The following is a 19,712-nucleotide window of genomic DNA, read 5'->3' on the forward strand; positions in this document are numbered from 1 at the left end:
TAAACCACTTTTAAAACAGACAGGAAAAAAGTGTACTCCCATTTTAAAACTATAGTTCAATCTCATGACGGTTGTTAAAACACAATCTCCTAGCTTAAAAACAACTTTCCTAAATAGGAAAGTACAATAAAACAATATTTAATATGGAATGTTTTTCCCAAAGGGAACTTATCTGCCCAGCAAAGGAACACCACAAACCAACAGTCGACTCTCTAAAGCCCACTGAGGAGTACTCTTTTCGGCAGCAGGAAAGCTCTGAAGTGCTTAGAACCCAAATCTGTCCCTTTAGTCAGCTCAGCTTGATAGTTTGAGCACATGGAAGGTGCCCTGAAGCTTTGGAAGCTGACCTGCTGTAATATCCTTGCAGGATATAACCCATATAGCTAAGGCTACTGCAGCAGTGATCAATATGATGAATATACTGGGTTATCCCTAGAAATGCGTTTATCTGAGTTGTTTTTGACTAAGAAAAAAAAAGCTAAATCTGACTAGGTGATTGAAAGATACCAAGCTAATTGTATCCAAGGTTATCCAATCATTAGGCTGCAGATGAGAAAAATCCAAAATGAAACCACCTCTTCTAGTATTCTGACCATTCTTTTTGCTTCCATTCAAGAGTCTCTTTTGCTGAAGTAACAGAAACAGAAATGTCAACTGTTGAGAAGGAGAACCTAAAGAACACTTTCCAAAGGTTCATGGGTAGGTACTAGGCTATTGGCCCTAGGGCTTATATAAGCCTAGCCAAAAAGGTACCCTGGTTTTCGCCACCCAAGAAAATTATTTCCCGTGCCCCTGACGAGCAGAGCCACAGAAGTGATCCCCGGGGTGAATTTCCTATCTCCCATCAATCATCAAGATTTTTCTTGAAGAGTGCTAATGAGGAATCTATGCCTCCAGCATGTTCTGTTTAATGTTGTGACAAGGTTTAGGTCCCTAGAGCGTGTCCCACAGCTCTGGATTTGACATAGCTTTGTATGTTAGGCAGAGATCGCCTCTGAGTAGGTGATATGCGACGGAGTAAAGCTGGAGTTTTTTGAGACGGCCTGCACAGGGCATCTGTTTGAGGCCGATAATCCTCTTTGTGAGGTATTTCTGCGGCCTTTCCAGTTGTTGTAGATGTCTTGTGAGGTACATACCAAAAGGGGCACTGTATTCTATAATGGGTTTAATGAGTGATGAGTAGAGGGGAACAATGACCTCTTTTTCCTGGATAAGAAACCTTTTGTGATAAGGTGTGCCATGTAGAAGGATTTCCTGACTACTGTGGCGATGTGATTATCAAAGGAGAGACTACTGTCCACCTGTGTCCCATGTTCTCAAACTTTTGGTGTTAAGTAGACTACCATCTATGTGGTAGTTCATGGGTAGAGTGTTTTTACCAAGAGGGATGACAATGCACCTTTTGGCATTGAGCTTGAAACCATGGCTTTGACACAGGCCCTTTTGTAGGATGTCCACATCGTTAGGAGTTTTGATTATGGCTCCTAGTTTGCAGTCATCTGCGTACTTCGTTAGCCAAAGACCTTCTGTGTTAGCCTGTACTTCACAGAAGTAGATACCAAACAGGAGAGGACCCAGGACTGCACCCTGTGGTACTTCACTTGTCACTGGTCTGACGTCGGATTTGGAGTCTGCTACTTTCACAGTGTGGGTTCTGTCAGTGAGCCAGTTGGCAACTCATCTTGTGACATAGGGATTTACACCTAGTTTAGTGAGTTTATCTATAATTCCAGAGTGGGGGATGGTGTAAAAAGCCCTGGCAAGATCTAGATAGGCTGTGTGAACCACCTTACCCTAATCTACGGCTTTGGTGACTGCTTCAAAAAAGTCTATCAGATTTAGGAGACATGATCTGCCTTTTACAAACCCGAACTGGGTGAGGTCCAGAGTTTGGAGATTACCAATGTCACTGTTTATCAGTCCCATGATAATACGTTCCATAGCCTTGCAGACCAGGCTCATCAAGACTGATGGGGCGGTAGTTCCCGGGGTCCATGGTGGCTCCCCCTTTGTGGAGTGTGATGACCTGTGCAGTATGCCATTCAGTGGGCACAAAGCCTGAGGTAAGGCTATGATTCAACATGGTACTTAGGTGGGGTGCCTGTTCATTCTGTAGTTCGTGTAGAATGCAGCCTGGGATGTTGTCAGGTCCCGTGGATGCTGTGTTCTTGGCTTTGGAGAGTGTGGTTTTTACCTGTGCAGCCGTGATTACAGGAACTTTGCATTCTTCTGGTATAGAGATGAGCCCTTTAGGGGGTGAGAGGGGGGTAAAGTTAGCACTGAACCTATCTGCCAGGATGCTGGCAATATCATTTGGTTATGTATATTTAATGCCATTGTGCTGTAACTCAGAGCAGATCTGAGTGTTGCCATTGAGATTCTTGACATAGCTATAGAATGCTTTGTGGTTGTCTTTAGAATCAGTGGCGATTTTCTTTTCGTAACTAGCTTTGGAGGATTTTATGAGGGATCTCAGCTTCTTACTGAGGCTGACCAGGGAGTTCCTCCAATCATGGGATTTTACTCTTTTTTGCAACAGTTTCTTTCTTCTGTTGTAGAGTTTGTTTATGGCAGGGGACCACCAGATTGGCTTCCTTTTTTTGGAGGATAGCATCTTGGTTCTGTTAGGGATTGCAAGATCCATGCACTCGTGTAAATGCTTATGAAGTGCATTTGTGTAGGATTCAGCAGTCATACCTCTATTGTCCATCTGCATGGGTGTCGTGAAGTTTGCCACTTCTGTCTTAAAAAGCATAAAGTTGGCTTTGGAGAAACTTTTTACAGTGGTTTCCCTAATGGGGGATGGGGGCGGGGTGTGGATGTCTAGGGTGATTATCTTGTGGTCGGATCTGACCTCTGGTGTGGAATGAGAATTTATGTACCTACCATAACGTTCCATGTTAGTTGTCTTCTCTCGCCTTCTTTCTTGCTGGATGGGTTCGGAGCCAATCCTCGGCTCCGACTCGGCCACTTACTAAAGCTCGAGAGCTTATTTTACTGTCTCGAGGCAACCCTATATCCCATGATGCTAGGCGATAACTCCCCAGATCTCGTTTGGAAGCTGAAAACCTAGCATAGGCCAATAAAACAAAATCCTCCAACTGGAAAGGAGGAGAAAGAGGGATAAAACCCCCCAAAGATCGTTATCTACACTATAGATATCCTAGGACACCTAGATGGTGAAGCAAGGGAATATAAGGACCCTTCAAAGAAGGGAAGATCTTCTCGGTCTGTCCAGGCTAGGGGGATGGTGGGTGGGGTTAAGAAAGAAGGCGAGAGAAGACAACTAACATGGAACGTTATGGTAGGTACATAACTTCTCAATGTTAAGTTGTCAATCTCGCCTTCATTCTTGCTGGATGGGACCGCGTCCCTAGCACCTTCATCCTGGGTGGCTCATTGGAACAGACTCTTGAGAACGGTGGAACCAAATTTTGCTCTGTCCCTGGAGGCCATGTCCAATTTGTAATGCGAAACAAAGGTATGAGGAGAGGCCCATGTGGCTGCCGCACAGATAATGTCTATTGGTAGTCTAGCTTGAAAAGCTGTAGATGTAGCTAGTGCTCTAGTTGAATGGGCTTTTGGCTTAGAAGTTAATTCTCTGCCTCTGAGTTGATAAATAGATGTAATCACAGAAGACAGCCACCTAGATAGGGTTACCTTAGATACAGGAAGGCCTTTCTTATTTTCTGCATACGATAAAAACAGTTGATCAGACTTCCTTATTTGTTTGGTTCTATCCAAATAGTATCGGAGCTGGCGATGAACATCTAGATAATGTAGCTTTTGCTCCGCTCTATTAGTATAGTTTGGGAAAAAAACTGGGAGATCAATTGATTGATTTAAATTTGTCTGCGAAGCCACCTTGGGTAAGAAGGATGGATTAGTCCTTAGAGAAACTCTGTCTTTATGGAAGATTAAGTAGGGAGGATTAATGCAGAGGGCATGAAGCTCAGATACTCTCCTGGCAGAAGTAATGGCGAATAGGAAGAGTGTCTTCCAGGAAAGAAATTTCAATGAACAGGAGATCGCAGGTTCAAATGGGGGAAGAATCAAGAATGTTAAGACTAAATTAAGAACCCACTGAGGTGGAGGGTCTTTGATCGGAGGCTTAAGTAAAAATACACCTTTAAGGAAAGCTTTGCAAAGCTCATGGGACATGATGTTGTGGTCCGATAAGCCTATATGAAAATTCGATATGGCTGCCAACTGAACTTTTACTGTAGAGGAAGAAGACCCTGAATGAAAAATTTCAGCTAGGAAGTCCAAGACCGAATGAATTGGGGCAGTAAAGGGATCTATATTCCTTGCCTTTGCCCAGAAGGAGAAAAGTTTCCATTTACTAGTGTAAATCCTTCTGGTGGAACATTTAAGGGAAGCTACTATGATATCCCGGATGGGATTAGAAATCATAGGAAGCCTGGCTAAAGACGGAAGTGGAGCAACCAAGCAGTGAGGTTGAGAGAATGTAGGGATTGGTGCAGCTGCCCCGACTGATGGGTTAACAGATCTGGAGCTGGGTCCAGATGCCAAGGCTGTACCAAAAGATAACAATGTAGGAATGGAAACCATATCTGTCGAGGCCAATAAGGGGCAATGAGAATCAACTTGGCTCTCAAGACGGTTGCTTTCTGAATTACTTGTGGGATTAGAGGAAAGGGTGGAAAGGCATAGAGAAGTCCCCGAGGCCAATCTTGGACTAGAGCGTCTCTGAGGGGATGGCCTGGAAGGGGGAAGAGGGTGAAGAAGTCTGGGCATTTGCTGTTTTGGGGTGTAGCAAAAAGATCGCAGCAAGGAAGGCCCCACTTCTGAAAAATCTCTTCCGCCACAGATTGTTTGAGAGACCACTCGTGTGGCATGAGTATAGCTCTGCTCAACCTGTCCGCTATGATGTTGGACTTCCTGGGGATATGCGTTGCTATCAGAACCGCTGAGAGGAGATTGCCCATTGCCAAAGTCTGAGTGCCTCTCGACACAGGGGATAGGACTTGGTTCCGCCTTGCTTGTTGATATACCACACTACGGACATATTGTCGTTTGGATTGCAATAGTTCCCAGGGGAAGAGAGTCGTGGAGGGCTTGCAACGTTAAAAGCACTGCTCTCATCTCTAGGACATTTATGTGCAGGTGGCGTTCGAAAGGTTGCCAAGTGCCATGGACCATCCTGCCCTAAAAATGCCCCCCCACCCCCCACCCGATCAGGGAGGCATCTGATGTAACCGTGGCGACCAGGGGAGGAGGAACAAAGGGCCTGCCTTGATGGACTTGAGGGGACAATATCCACCAGGACAGATGATTTTTGCAAGTTGGAGTTATCATGATCTTGTGGTGCATAGGGAGTTGCTGAAAAGACCATTGGGCGAAAAGCATCCACTGTAGAAGACGCATGTAAAAACGTGCAAGAGGAAGAAGTGTTATGGTGGCCGCCATAAGACCAAATACTTTCAGGACATACCTGGCCTGAATTTTGTCGCTCTGAAGAAGAACATGGACATGGTTTTGAATATCTAAGACCCTTTGATCTGTTACCTTTGCTGAAAGTTGTACGGTGTCCAAGTTGGCGCCTATAAAGGTAATAGACTGACAAGGCGACAAGGCAGACTTTTCGAAATTTGTAGAGATTCCTAGCCCTCTGCAAATGTGAATGGTGTAAGCTATGGCTTGGAGAAGTTGATACCTGGTGGTGGCAGTGAGGAGCCAGTCGTCTAGATATGGAAACACCTGGAATCCTTGCCGTCTCAGGTGAGCCATAACCGCTGCCATACATTTGGTGAACACTCTGGGGGCTGTAGTGAGACCAAAGGGCAGGGCTCTGAATTCGTAGTGACTGGCCCCCAGCCGAAAGCGGAGAAACCTTCTGGAGCGCCTGTGAATTTTGATGTGATAGTACGCATCCTGAAGGTCCATGGAGCACATCTAATTGTCCTTGCCCAGAAAGGGTAGAATGGACTGTAGCGTGACCATCCGGAATCTTGTTCTCTTTACAAACTTGTTTAGTTTGCTGAGATCTAATATTGGTCTCCAGTCCCCTGTCTTTTTCGGTACCAAAAAGAACCTTGAGTAGATTCCGGATCCTAGTTGGTCTGCTGGGACTGGCTGGATGGCTCTTTTTGCTAGCAGTTTTGATATCTCTGGTACTGCTAGTTCCCTTAGACAGGGTGGAATGTCTGGAAGGGTTCCCTTTTGCTGAATTGGGGTTTGGAAAAAGGGAATTTTGTAACCCTCGGATATGATCGACAGTACCCATTTGTCTTGAGTAAGGGAAAGCCAGGCTTTTGGGTACAGCAACAATCTTCCCCCGACTGCCTCCGAAGGTGGACAATTGGGCAACATCTCAGGGATGCTGGAAGGGTTGGTCAGAGAGAGGCTCCCTGCTACCCTGGTTCTGCGGATCCCCTCTGCCCCTAGGGCGGCGTCTGTTGTTGTTACCCCCTCTGCCTCTGGGGGTAAACTGACCTCTTGCGTCAGGCGTGACTGCTTGAGATTTGTGGAACCACATTTTCCCACCCTTCTGACCCTTAGGGTATGGTCTTGAAGGGGTAGAGAAACAGACTCCTACGGCAGAAAGAGTCTTGCCATCTTGTTCGCATCTGGTCAAGGTGTCTTTCACTTGAGGTCCGAACAAAGCCGAACCATCAAAAGGGGAACTTGTGAAGGACGCCTTGAAAGGGTCTGCAAAATTACAAAGCCGCATCCAGGCGTGACGCCTTAAGGCCACTCCTGTGCCCATGGCCCTACTCGCTCCATCGGCTGCATATAAAATTAGACGCATGGAGAGTTAATAATCGAGTTTAGGGTTCCAAGCTGTGAGTTGATTTTATCCTGGGACCCAGCAGCTGATGGATCCTGTAAGACTTCTCCCAACTCTTTGAGAATATCTCTCTGAAGGCGGGTGAAGTGACACAAGTAATTCAGCGAGCGCATGGCAAAGGTCGCTGAAGAAAACATCCGCTTACCGTACCTATCCATGGTCCTAGAATCCTTATTAGGAGGATGGATAGGTACTGAAGGATCAGCTAGTTCCTTCTTGGTGGCTGCAGCCACCACCATGGCATCTGCCGGTGCACCTTTTGTTAAGAATTGTTTGTCAACTGGTGCCGTGATGAATTTAGATGGCCTCCGAGGGGTGGGTTCCACCGAATCCGGGGCCGACCACGCCTTCCGAGCCACTACTTCCATAAGGGGGTTGAAAGGCGGAGACACCCAGGAGGTGGAGGGTCGAGAACCAAATGCCTCCAGGTACACCGACTCGTCCTCGGAAGGATTAAGAGAAGACCAGTTCCCCCTCTGCTTTAGGATTTCTAGGATGTCTGAGAAAGAGACATCCTCAGAGGGGGACTTTGGGGATCCCTCCGACTCATCCAAGTCGGTGTCAGATGTAATGGACTCAGGGGAGTCCACATGCTTCTTCTTACATTTCTTCTTACGCGGAGGCTCCGCTGACAGGTCAGGAGAAGCCTCGGAAGAGGAAGATATTCCCAGTGGGGAAACCTGAGGCGTTGGATCTCTGGGTCCGGGAGCAAGAGAGTGGGAAGAGACATCAGCAGGCACTGTAGTGGGAGGAGCTGATGGAGCTGACCGTTGACTATGCCCTGGGGCTAGTACACTCCTCATCACCTCGAAGGCTCCCCCATCAGAAAGGCCAGAGGGTTCCCGCTCCAAAGAGGTGGGAACCCCAGGCCGCACCGACAGGGAAGGCTCTGAGGCCGATGTCGGGGCCGAGCTCACCAGCGCCGACACTCCGAGAGGGAGAACGGGGTCGGACAATGGTCCGATGCCACTCGCCCCCTCGGAGCCGACGAAAGAGACCAGGCACCCAGATCCCTCCAATGAAGGCATCAAGGAGGAGATCGGAGCGGAAGACGAAGGAGCCGAAGGGGGAGGTATCGGCTCCGACGCCACAACAGTCACGGCTCTGAGGAGCTCCGGCTCCGAACTCTGAGGGAGAGTCGAAGGAGGAAAAATAGGTGGAGTCGTAATAGCTACCGTCTGATGAGACGGGCTACAGATCATTTGGGCCAATGCCTGAGACTTTAACAGCCTACTTACCACTCTCTCAAGGTCGTGGTCGGAAAGCCTGGATGACCGAGAAGATCGGCTCCGATGGCTCCGCTCCGAGAGCAGGGGGGGTCTCGGAGCCGAATGGATGGACTCCAATGAAGGGGATCTTGACCTCTTCTTAGATATGGATGGAGCCAAAGGAGCCGAAGACATGTCGGCTCCAGCCGGAGCCAACCGTGAATGCATGGATTCAGAGGTATCGGCACCGAGTGGGGCCAAGACAGGAATCTGTGACTCAGAGGGATCGGCTCCAGCCGGAGCCGATCTAGGCACAGCCAAAGAGCCAGCAGCCGAAGGCTTAGTACTCGGAGCCGACGGTTTTGCTGGTTTTGAAGGCCTCCCCGACGCAGACTTATTCGGGGAGCCCTCGGGCTTTAACAAGCCCCTCAATATTAGTTTGTTCCTGCGGTCCTGCAGGACTCTTGGACTGAACGCATGACACAGAGAGCAAGAGTCCTGCAGGTGCAGGGGTCCCAGGCAGTAAACACATGAAATGTGACCGTCTGTCAGAGACATTTTCTGACAGCATGAGTCACACTTCTTAAAGCCTGAGACCTTAGTTTCTTTTGGCTCCTTCGACATAACAGTGTCGACGGAGCACAAAAGGAAAAAGAAACACACACACACACACACACACACAACACTCAAAAACAATAAAAATATTAAGTGGGATACTGACACACCCAAACACTCCACAGGATCCCTAAGAACAATTAGGAAAGGGGCAGGCTTAAGGCCTAACCTAAAGAGTAGAGGGGGGGATATAAGGGGAAAAAAAGGGAAGGTATTAACGGGAATAGGATTAAAAGTAGTCGTTAACTACTAAAAAACAACTGGGTGAAAAACTAACCAAAAAGGGTGACTGAAAACTAAGTATTCAAAAGACTTACCAGGAGCCGGTAAAAATACGCACCTCGCAAGCGAAAGCGGCAAACGAGATCTGGGGAGTTATCACCTAGCATCATGGGATATAGGGTTGCCTCGAGCCAGTAAAATAAGCTCTCGAGCTTTAGTAAGTGGCCGAGTTGGAGCCGAGGATCAGCTCCGAACCCATCCAGCAAGAATGAAGGCGAGATTGACAACTTAACATCACCGGTTGTCCATGTTGGTAATGACCAGGTCTAGGATATTGCTACCCCTGGTGGGGGTGTAGATAAGTTGATCCAAGGCGTTGGAATTTATAAATTGCAGAAAACGTTGAGCAAAGAGTTGGTACATGAAAATAAGATCCTCTACATGATTAGTGGGGAGAAAGGAACATAGCCAATAAAAGAAACCCCTGCTCCCACAACTGAAAAAGAGAATATGAGAGAAAAAGGAAAATATTTCTTTTTTTGTTAGATAAAATACTAAAGGGCTTTGTAAGCCTTTAGTAAATGCCAGCTAATACTCCTGATTTGCCTAAGGAGAAAAGTTCTAATAGTTTCCTGTTGCTGGATGAATCACAGATGGAAAGTGGTTAAAAGTACGGTCCTGCCCAGGGAAACAACCTCAACAGAGTGGTTAGCAAAGGCACATCATCCACTCCCTAAATGAAGCTGGTAAGTGTGTTTCTCCCATGCCTAGAGAGGATATTCAAACAGTCACAGTGGACATGTCTATCTCCTGGTCGATGAAGACGACTAATGAAGCACATCATAGGGACCAAGGAAAAAGGGTGAGTGGTCTGCAGTGCAACATATGGCCACTGCAAAGTCACTCACCCACAGCTAAGGCAAAAGGAAGCTGTCCTTGCCGAAACCCTCCCATAAAACTGTTCACTGCTTGTGGCCAGAGAAGGGAATGATCAAATACCAGGAAAAGGTCCAGCAAGCAAAGCACATCAAAAGGCAACTGGTAAGCAGGTAGCAAAGTCCTGAATAACTGGTGACTGACCTGACAGGAAAAAAGAAATGTTTAAAAGTAAAGATGTAAATGACAACCCCTCAATCCAAAAGTTCTCCAGTCCAAGAACAGAATAAAATTTATAGGTAAGTAGATCCATAAGAGCCATTTTAAGTCTAGGCAATTTCCCTTTCAAAGGTGAGAATCAAACCATATAATTTGTTTCCGGAAGATAAACACCTTAACCACTACACCAGCACCCCCATCCTCTAGGTTAGCTGCCCTTGCAGGCCATTTGAAGACTATCCAATTTCAATTCAAAGGTGGTAATCAAACTCTGTTACTTTGCACCTGTGAGGTAACACTTTAATCATTATGCCAACCCCCAAATAAAAATAAAGTACTTTTTTTACATGGTTTGATTATTTCTTAGGGATTTCCTAGGCAGAAAACCCTCATAAAAAAGATACATTAAGGTAAAACCTTATACTAACAAACCCTTAAAGACCAAGCACTGACAATAAAATAAAATCAAAAATAGAAAACATTTCCCCAGAAAATGAACAAATTGAAGGTGTTCTCCAATGAGAAACTTATCTGCCCAGTCCTGGTAAAAAGCTAGGTGACAGTCAATCACTGGAAGCCCACAGGGAGAGTCACTTCAACAGCAAGAAAGTTCTTAACCATTTTATACCACTCTTCTTGCACCTGCTGGCAGTTTTTGGTGCATGGAAGATTCATAGGTATATAGTAGGCTAAGGACCACTGGGGTCTTTATAAGCATGGCCATGCAACCCAAATGTATCCCATGAGTTATTGTGCCTTAGAGGATTTTTAAGGGTAGTTTGCTGGTAAGGGAAAAATTTAATGGCTGCATATGTCCATCAGAGACATAGCAGCCAGACTGGAGTGAATTTTCGATTTTCCATCTACTGGTCCAGGTTGCACTTGAACAGGGTTAGGGAAGAGCTATGCCTCACAAGGATAGGAAGCTTATTTCAGAGAATGGGGATTCACTGAGATATGGCCCTGTCACTCCAACATGTCACAAGCAAAGTTTAAATCCTTAGATTTAGTAGACCTGGTGCTGTTCATTTTGCAGATATACAAAAGGTCCATCAGAAAAGGATCCAAGGATGCCTTGTATACCAGCCACAAATCGTCTCTCAGCAGTCTATAGGAAACAGAGCATATATAACAGAGATAAGGCTTTGAGGCAATCTGCATTGCATATTGGTTTACGCCCTGTATTCTTTTCTTGAGGTTGCAGTTGCTACATGAGCCTGGGCAGGCACATACAGAAGAGGATGTTACACTTGATTACAGGTCTGATCTTCCAATAGAACAAGGCGGTTTGGAATTACCTGATTTTAAGGGGTATTTCAGAGGTACACAGTTAAGGGGTATTTCAGTGGTACATAGTTAAGGGGTATTTCAGAGGTACATAGTTAAGGGGTATTTCAGAGGTACACAGTTAAGGCTCCTATACATAGCTCAAGCAGAAACCTATAATTCAAAGTGGAAAGGGATGATGATGAAATGGGGGGAAACTCAAGAAACAAAGAGACAGTGGGATTTTGGATGTAGATCCTTAAGGAGAATAACAATATCCACACAAAATATTAAACACACAAAGAAGCAGAAAGTATTCTAAGAACTAAGCCAACATGGGAATGGAGAAAGAAGATTCTGCCATTAGAGATAACTGTAATTAGTGATATAAACAATAGGCAAGAGGGGACTGGAATTTATTGGAGAAAACTAGCAAAAGAGACAAGGTACTGGGAGCAAATAATTAGAAAGGGAAATGTAACAGAATGGGAAGAGGCCAAGTACTTATTTAGATTGCAGGACAGAGATTGCCTTCCCTATCAAGGATTGATATCAGAGTATAGACAAACAGAAGGACATAGGGTGATCTTAAATGAAAGACCAGCACTGGTCGAGTGTTTAGAAGAATCTAGAACAGAACCTACTATTAAAAAAATGAATAATTAGTACAGCATACAAAATACTGCACCACTATTAGAATCAGAGGAGGTGAGAAAGGATTTGGAAGAGATATTAGATAAGCAAGCAATTCACATAGAAAGAATGGGGGGATATATGTATGTCTCCCAAATATGCAAAAAAAAGTCTAGAAGATTTAGGATCTTTGCTTGGAAATCCTTACACAGTTATTTTATACCCCATGTAAACTCCAATGAATTCTTCCTCACATACACAGAAAATGTTCAAGGTATGGTGGGGATTTCTTGAAGTGTAATAAGTTGGCAGACTTTAAAGATTCCCTGCAGACTACTCTGTCAGAGATACCGGGTGAGCAAATTGGTGTAACTAAGGAAATTATTTTTTTTCAGCTATGATACAGAATTGGGACTGGCTAGACAGAATAAAGCCTTGCTGAGTCTAATTCTGGTGGCTGCCAAAAAAGCAATTACTAGAAAATGGAAATCAAAGTCTAAAGCAACTGTACTAGAAGTAGTGAATATACTAGCAGAGATAAAACAATTAGAATTGGGATCTTTAGAAAAGGACAGGAGGAAATTAAATAGAAAAAATGGGAATTGTGGGAACAGTACATGCAGAGGAGGAATAAGGTTTAAAAGAGGGCAGGATTTGAATGAGCTATGTAATGTTTGGCTGAAAATGACTAGATAGATTATAAATGATGTATAATGTTTGCAACTAAAATTATATCAATATGGTTTGTGAAGTATAAAGTTTGCAATTTAAATTATGTCAATATGGTTTGCTTTCATCTATATAAATGTATGATTGCCAGTGTCATACATGATAATTTAATAAAGATTTTTCTTGTTTAAAAAATGATGGGTCTGATAATGGCTGAGAACAATGGCACAATGACTTTCCTGGACCTAGATGCCATGCTCTTGCTACTACTACGTTGTGTGGCACAGAATGATTTTTGTACAACCTTTGACATATACTGATCAAAATCCAGGTAACTATCTACATGAGTACCCAAATCCCTGACTATTGTGTCTACTTTTAGGGATGTTTTATAAATGAGGTAGTTACCCCGGGTGGCCAACTTCCCAAAAAGGTACTATTATTCATTTCTTGGCACTGAGTTTTAAGCCATGGCTTTGGCACCAGTCATTTGTCTGTGTTAGATCATCCTGTAAGATGTTAGCTTCTTGGGGGGGGGGGTTCTGTGAATGCTTGTAGCTTGAAATTATCTGGAAACTCGGTAAGCTAGAGGCCCTTGACATTAGCCTCAACTTCCAAAAAAAAGATGCCAAAGAGGAGCAGACTCAGCACAGTGCACTGAGGGACTCCAAAAGTGACCAGCCTCTTTTTGGAAGTGGTTTCTCTAATCCTAACCTCCTGGGTCCTATTTGTAAGCCAGGTGGCTTTCCAATGAGTTTCATAGGGGTTTATGCCTAATTTTGTGAGTTTGTTTATAATGCCTAAATGGGGAACTGTGTCAAATGCCTTAGTAAAATCAAGGTAAGTAAGTACGCAGCAGTGTGCCCTCATCTACTGTCTTGATAACCTTCACAAAGAAGTTCAGCAGTTTCAGAAGGCATGACCTGTCTTTGATGAAACCAAACTGGGTTGAGTCCAGTGTCTGATGATTTCCTATGTCTTGTTAATCATTTCCAAGATAATACTTTCCATGGCTTTAAATATGAGACTAGTCAGACTAATTGGGTCTGCAGTTCCCAGGATCAGTTAAAGGTCCACACTTATACAAAGGGATGACAGTTGCAGTCTTCCACTTGCATGACCCAAAGCCTGTGTGGAGGCTGTGGTTGAATAATGACATCAGTGGCCCTGATAGCTCAAATTTCAGACTATTTATGAGGCATTCTTGGATATTATTGGAGCCCATCGAAATTGTATTCTTGGCCTTAGACAGCACATCTAAGACCTGTTCCCTAGTGATAGTTAGAGGGATTAGGTTAGATGGTATTTCCTGGGTGGTGGCACGTGGTGAGAGGGGGTTAAAGTTGAATTTGTCAGTCAGAAGATTTGCTGTATCTCCCGGTTCTATACATGTGACTCCATTTACCAACAGTTTGGCACACTATTGCATGTTGCCTTTGAGGTTTTGACACAGCTAAAGAAGGCCTTATGGTTGTCCTTGGCCTGAGATGTTATCCTTACCTCAGTATTTGCTTTGTTGGACATGATTAGTTGGTTCTGTTAGTTGTCTATTTCGTTTATGAGAGAGTTTTTAGCTTTTTTGGTGTTATATTTCCTAAGTTTAGCTATGACTTTTTTTTCTATTGTTGAACTACCTGTTTAACTTTGGATTCCCCCAGGATGATTTGTTTTTGAGTTACTTTTGGGCTTACTTCTGGTAGGCACGGCAATGTCTACGCAATCACTGAAATGGATGTACAGAGCTTCTGTGAATAATTCCACATAGGCTGTTGTGTTACTTGGGTTTGGAAGGGCTTGAAATGTTGACAGGTTATCACTTAACAAAAGGTAGTTTGCTTTGGAGTAGTTTCTAATTGTTACAGGGTTTGTTGGAGCTGCAGAACTGATTCTTATTTCAAAGGAGACTTCTCTGTGGTCTGACCTTACCAGAGAGGACACAATACTGGGGGAAGTGATGCAGTGTTCTCCCATATTTGTGAATACCAGGTGTTTGTACCTCTAGCAGGCGTATGCACTAACTGGTTCAGGGTCCTTATGTTCACAAAGTCTAGGAATCTATGTGTCTGCAAATTTGGGCCCTGTAGGATTCCCAGGTTATACAGGGATAATTAAAATCCCCCACAAATACAGTATTCAGTTGAATGGTGAGTGTCTGTTATAGGCCTAACTATGAGCTACGTTTTTTATGGGACAGAGAAAGTGAGCTACAGCTTGCCAGGATAAGGTATGGGACTTTGTCTATGATAAACTGGATATGGAGGAACTCCAGTGTGTCATCTTGTTTAACCAACCTAGATGTATGCCTGTCACTGATGTAGCTCGAGACACCTCCATCTTTTGTCCATGTCTGTGCAGTTGCTTGAATAATTGTGTGGAAGGCACTGAGTCCTTACACTGCCAGAGTACTCTTTGCAGCTTTAAACCACATCCTGGTAACTGCACAGATGATCACATTCTCCAAGATGATGAGAGCTTGGAGGGAGTAGAGCTTCTTGTTTAGACCCCTGGCATTGAGAATGAACACCTTTAGATTTCCTTAAGTAGATTTTGCTATGTTAGAAGGTATGTCAATTTAGCATTGCCTGAAAAGGCTTTATAGGGGAGGAAAATGTTTCAGGCAATATTTAAAAGCCTAGAGGGAACAGATGCAGACTATCCTTGGCAAAACGGCATGGTCTGTTAATCATGTCCTCCCACACTGACAAATATTGTATCCCCCTAGAATAACACCAAAAACTAAGGCAATTGTTAAAGTCAGTCATATTCTATTCATATTGTGGCATCATCCTTGGTGAAGGCAGAATGCTGCTCACTGTTGGGCATATACCAGTCAGTGACACATAGTCCGACAGCTCCATAATGTCTTTCTTCATATAGCCTAGGCAGGTACATATGAAGTCATTTACACTTACATGGACTATGACTGAATCATACTGGAACCTAATGATTTGGAAGCTGACCAGCTGGGGTCTATATCACATAGTCGAACTGTCATAAGTTTGACTATGTAAATATCGAACCCGGAACTTTGAAACGCAAGAAGTTTGAACACTCAGAACAGCGATTTCTTTTCCCAGGGGAAAAAAATCGCTGTTCCGGCACAAAACAAAAAAAACAAACACTTCAAACTCTTTCTAAAAGCCCCCCCCCCACACACACACACACACACACACACACCCCTACTTAAAGAGATTGCACCACAGTGGAGGAAATAGCAAAGCCACGGAAATGGCCCACCAAATTTTTTTCCAGGGAAAATTTTCAGTGTTCCGCGGCTTTACTATTTTGAGATTTCGAACTTCCCAGTTCGAAGTTTTGGCGTTTGGACTTCTGATATAGACCCAACCAGCTGTAATATCCTTGGTATGATAAAACCAATTTTGCTTACAGTACTACAACATTAATCTAATGACGAACATCATTACACTACATATAAGGGACTTTTACTGACTGCAAAATAAAAAATTTCAAAGTACAATATGACATTCCAGGGATGTGCATCAAATATGTCTGATGCACAGTCGGCAGCTAAAGGCACTCATTCTCTGACAGTTTGCCTTGTTACTTCTCTGATAATATGCCAGGTTTATCTGATGTACAGACCCTCATGTCTTGTTTCTATAGCTAGCAATATGAAATTCTGGATTCTTGAACATCTAGGCATTCTCAACATCTTTCCTTGCTTTGGAATAAGATCAGGACAATAAATAGTTAATTACAGAAATATACGAGTACACGACAGCATCAAAGCTTCATTTTTTTCTTTTGGGTCATAATGAACATTTGATACTAAGGATCATCCGCCATTATCCTGAACATCTTCAAGAAAGGCATGTGTCATTATGTACAACAGTAATGCACATAATTTCTGCCCTGTAGCATATATTAAATTTTGCCTAGATTTGATACAATACCTTAGCTAGCTGCATGGGTCCTAAAAACCAAAAACCTTCATTAGACAGTGTAGAACAACACACTCTCCCTCACGCAACTTGCAGGATTTTGATTACAGTAGGTAATGGTGCATTGTAACGTATGTACACTTACCAAAGCTCTGTGGTGCCGTTTTTCTGCTGCCTCTTAGAAATGCTGGTAAGGAGACAGAACTTGCTGAGTGATGAGCTTGTACATCATCAAGATGTGGAAGAAAAACAGATTCAGATGAGCTACTGCTATCAGCAAGCTGCATGGGCATGCAGGCAATCTGCAGATGTAGAAACAAGTGTCAGTTAAGAAAAAATGCCCTTCAATTAACAAACTAATAAGGGGAGGTCCATTTTATTTTAATGTAGAAAAAAATAAGTCTAAAATTACCTACCGCTTTCATTCATTCATTCCGGAGACCTATCCAATTTCCTATTTTTAAATTAAATACCAGCAACAAGAACACGGACCAGATGATGCACATCATTATAAATGTCTACTACAATCACAGGCTTCTGAGGCTGACATGCCATAATTTTCTGTTACAGGAATAAACATTTTCCCTATAGTTCCCTCACAGGTTTCTTTACCTCACTGTTCTGTCCCCACTACAGTAGAAGGTTGTACATACAGAAGTCCTGCACAGACATTGTCCCAATGACCTTATAGGCAACTGTGCAAACCTGTCCAATGACAGTACAGTTGTGTGAGGTACTCACCATAATAGAGCCTCTTCTGCAGCAACAAAACACATAGGCTTCTGCTCACCAGTATTAGTCATGATGTAGCTAGCATGACCCAGCAGTCAATGATCTTACATGTGAGATAACACTTTCCTTTACTCTTTTGCATCAGTAGACATACTCACCCTTAAGTGCAATATTACCCATGCCAGGTTCAGTCCTAGCAATAAACACACAACTACAGGTTTCAGAGCAATTGCTGATAAGTGTAACATTGCAAGCATACACTAACTAAAAGCTATCCAAATCCTAGTCCAAAGAGTGACGCTAGGAAAGTATATGCACCAGGTCTATGGCAAACCACTGATAGAACATTCAATGCATCTTGTTCAGTCAAAAAGATTGACACTACAATTCACTGACTTCAGCTAAAATACACAAAAAGAAAGAAGTTATGTACCTACCATAACGTTCCATGTTAGTTGTCTTCTTCTCGCCTTCTTTCTTGCTGGTTGGGTTCGGAGTTGATCCTCGGCTCCAACTCGGCCATCTTCAAAAGCTCAAAAGCTGCTTACTGGCATGAGGCCCCCCTATATCCCATGATGCCTGGCGCAAGATACCCAGATCTCATTTGGTAAGTCTAACTGCAGACATAATAATAAAGGAATCCTATCCTAGAATGCATAAATCCTACTGGAGAGACTACTAGTCAGAAAGGAATAGCCAGAGAAGACTCAGCCAGTGAAAAATCAAGAAGAACTCTTCTCAGTCCACTAGGATAGGGGGAGGGAAGGTGGGACACAAGAAAGAAGGTGAGAAGAAGACAACTAACATGGAACGTTATGGTAGGTACATAACTTCTTTATGTTAAGTTGTCTATCTCGCCTTCTATTCTTGCTGGTTGGGACAGTGTCCCTAGCACCTAAAACCTGGGTGGCTCATTGGAAAAGACTCTTCAGAACAGTGGAACCAAAGTCAGCTCTGCTCCTGGAAACCAAATCCAACTTGTAATGCAAAATGAAAGTATGTGGGTTGGCCCATGTAACCGCAGCACAAATAGATTGGTGGAGTATGAACCTATGAACCTATGAGTGACCTTTTGGTTTAACTGGCAATTCTTTATTCCTCAGTTGATATATGAATGTGATGATAGAAGTCAACCACCTGGATAAGGATACTTTGGAGACCGGAAGACCTTGTTTACCTACTGCATAAAAGACAGGAAAAGTTGATCTGATTTTCTAATGTCCTTGGTTCTGTGCAAATAAAAGCGTAGCTGCCTGTGAACATCTAACTGATGCAACTTATATTCCGCCCTGTTGGAGTGGTTAGGAAAAAACACAGGAAGGTCTATGGACTGAGTCAAGTTACTCTCTGAAGAGACCTTAGGAAGGAAGGACGGATTAGTCCTAAGAGCAACCCTGTCATTGTGGAACACGAGGTATGGGGGACGGACAGAAAGAGCCTGTAGTTCCGAAACTCTTCTGGCTGAAGTAATAGCTACTAGGAAGAGGGATTTCCAAGATAAGAACTTCAGCGAGCAAGAAGCTGCAGGTTCGAAAGAGGGCATAATTAGCGAAGTTAAAATCAGGTTTAAATCCCACAGTGGTGGAGGATCTCTCAGTGGCAGCCTGAGCAGAGTGGTTCCTTTGAGAAAGGCTTTACACAGTTTATGGGACATGATATTGTTTTCCGACAGGCCAATGTGAAAATTTGAAATTGCTGCTAACTGGACTCTAATTGTAGCTGAAGCAGAACAAGCATGGAAGAGTTCTGTTAGAAATTCCAAAATGGAGTGCACTGGGGCTGAAAAGGGGTCTATGCTTTTTGCCTCTGCCCAGAAGAAAAACGTTTCCACTTACTAGTGTAAGTTTTTCTGGTCGTAGACTTGTGTGATGACAAAAGGATTTCTCTCACAGATGGGGAAATATCTGGGAGCCTGGCTACGGTCGGAAGTGGAGCAACCACACTGTGAGCTGGAGAGTGTGCAGGGATTGGTGCAGCCCGCCCGATTGATGAATCAAGAGGTCTGGAACTAGGTCCAGAGTCCAAGGCTGTTCGAGAAGATAGGAGTGCAGGAACGGGAACCATATTTGTTGAGGCCAGTAAGGAGCAATGAGGATCATTTTGCAACCTGAAATGGCAGCCTTCTGAATCAATTTCGGTATGAGGGGAAAAGGAGGAAATGCATAAAGAAGTTCCTGGGGCCAATCATGGACTAGAGCGTCTCTGGGGGGATGCCCGGGGAGTGGAAGGAGGGAGAAGAAATTGCTGCACTTGTTGTTGAGGGGAGTTGCAAAAAGGTCGCAGCAAGGTTGGCCCCATCTGCGGAAGATTTGGTCCGCAACCACCTGGTTCAGAGACCACTCATGAGGCATGAGAATTGCTCTGCCCAGTCTGTCTGCTATAACGTTGGACTTCCCAGGGATGTGCGTTGCAATCAGAAACTGTTGGGAAGAGATCACCCACTGCCAGAGTCTGAGTGCTTCTCGACATAGGTGGTAGGACCTGGTTCCGCCCTGCTTGTTGATGTACCACACTACGGACATATTGTATGTTTGAACTGCAATGGTCCCAGTAGGAAGA

The 19,712-nt window shown here is 44.1% G+C and overlaps 1 protein-coding gene across 4 annotated transcripts in view; it reads right to left on the bottom strand.

The window, feature by feature from the left end:
- Positions 1 to 19,712, bottom strand: part of CCDC27 (coiled-coil domain containing 27) — a 1,043,518-nt gene that overhangs the window by 835,647 nt on the left and 188,159 nt on the right. For all 4 annotated transcript variants that reach the window (XM_044062954.1, XM_044062953.1, XM_044062952.1 and 1 more), the window contains one exon: positions 16,567 to 16,723. In XM_044062954.1, the coding sequence (XP_043918889.1) occupies positions 16,567 to 16,723 (157 nt within the window). The remainder of the gene's footprint in view (positions 1 to 16,566; positions 16,724 to 19,712) is intronic.

The sequence above is a fragment of the Protopterus annectens genome, chromosome 2.part1 (genome assembly GCF_019279795.1).
Source record: "Protopterus annectens isolate FY-2018-M chromosome 2.part1, PAN1.0, whole genome shotgun sequence".
Lineage (NCBI taxonomy): Eukaryota > Metazoa > Chordata > Ceratodontiformes > Protopteridae > Protopterus > Protopterus annectens.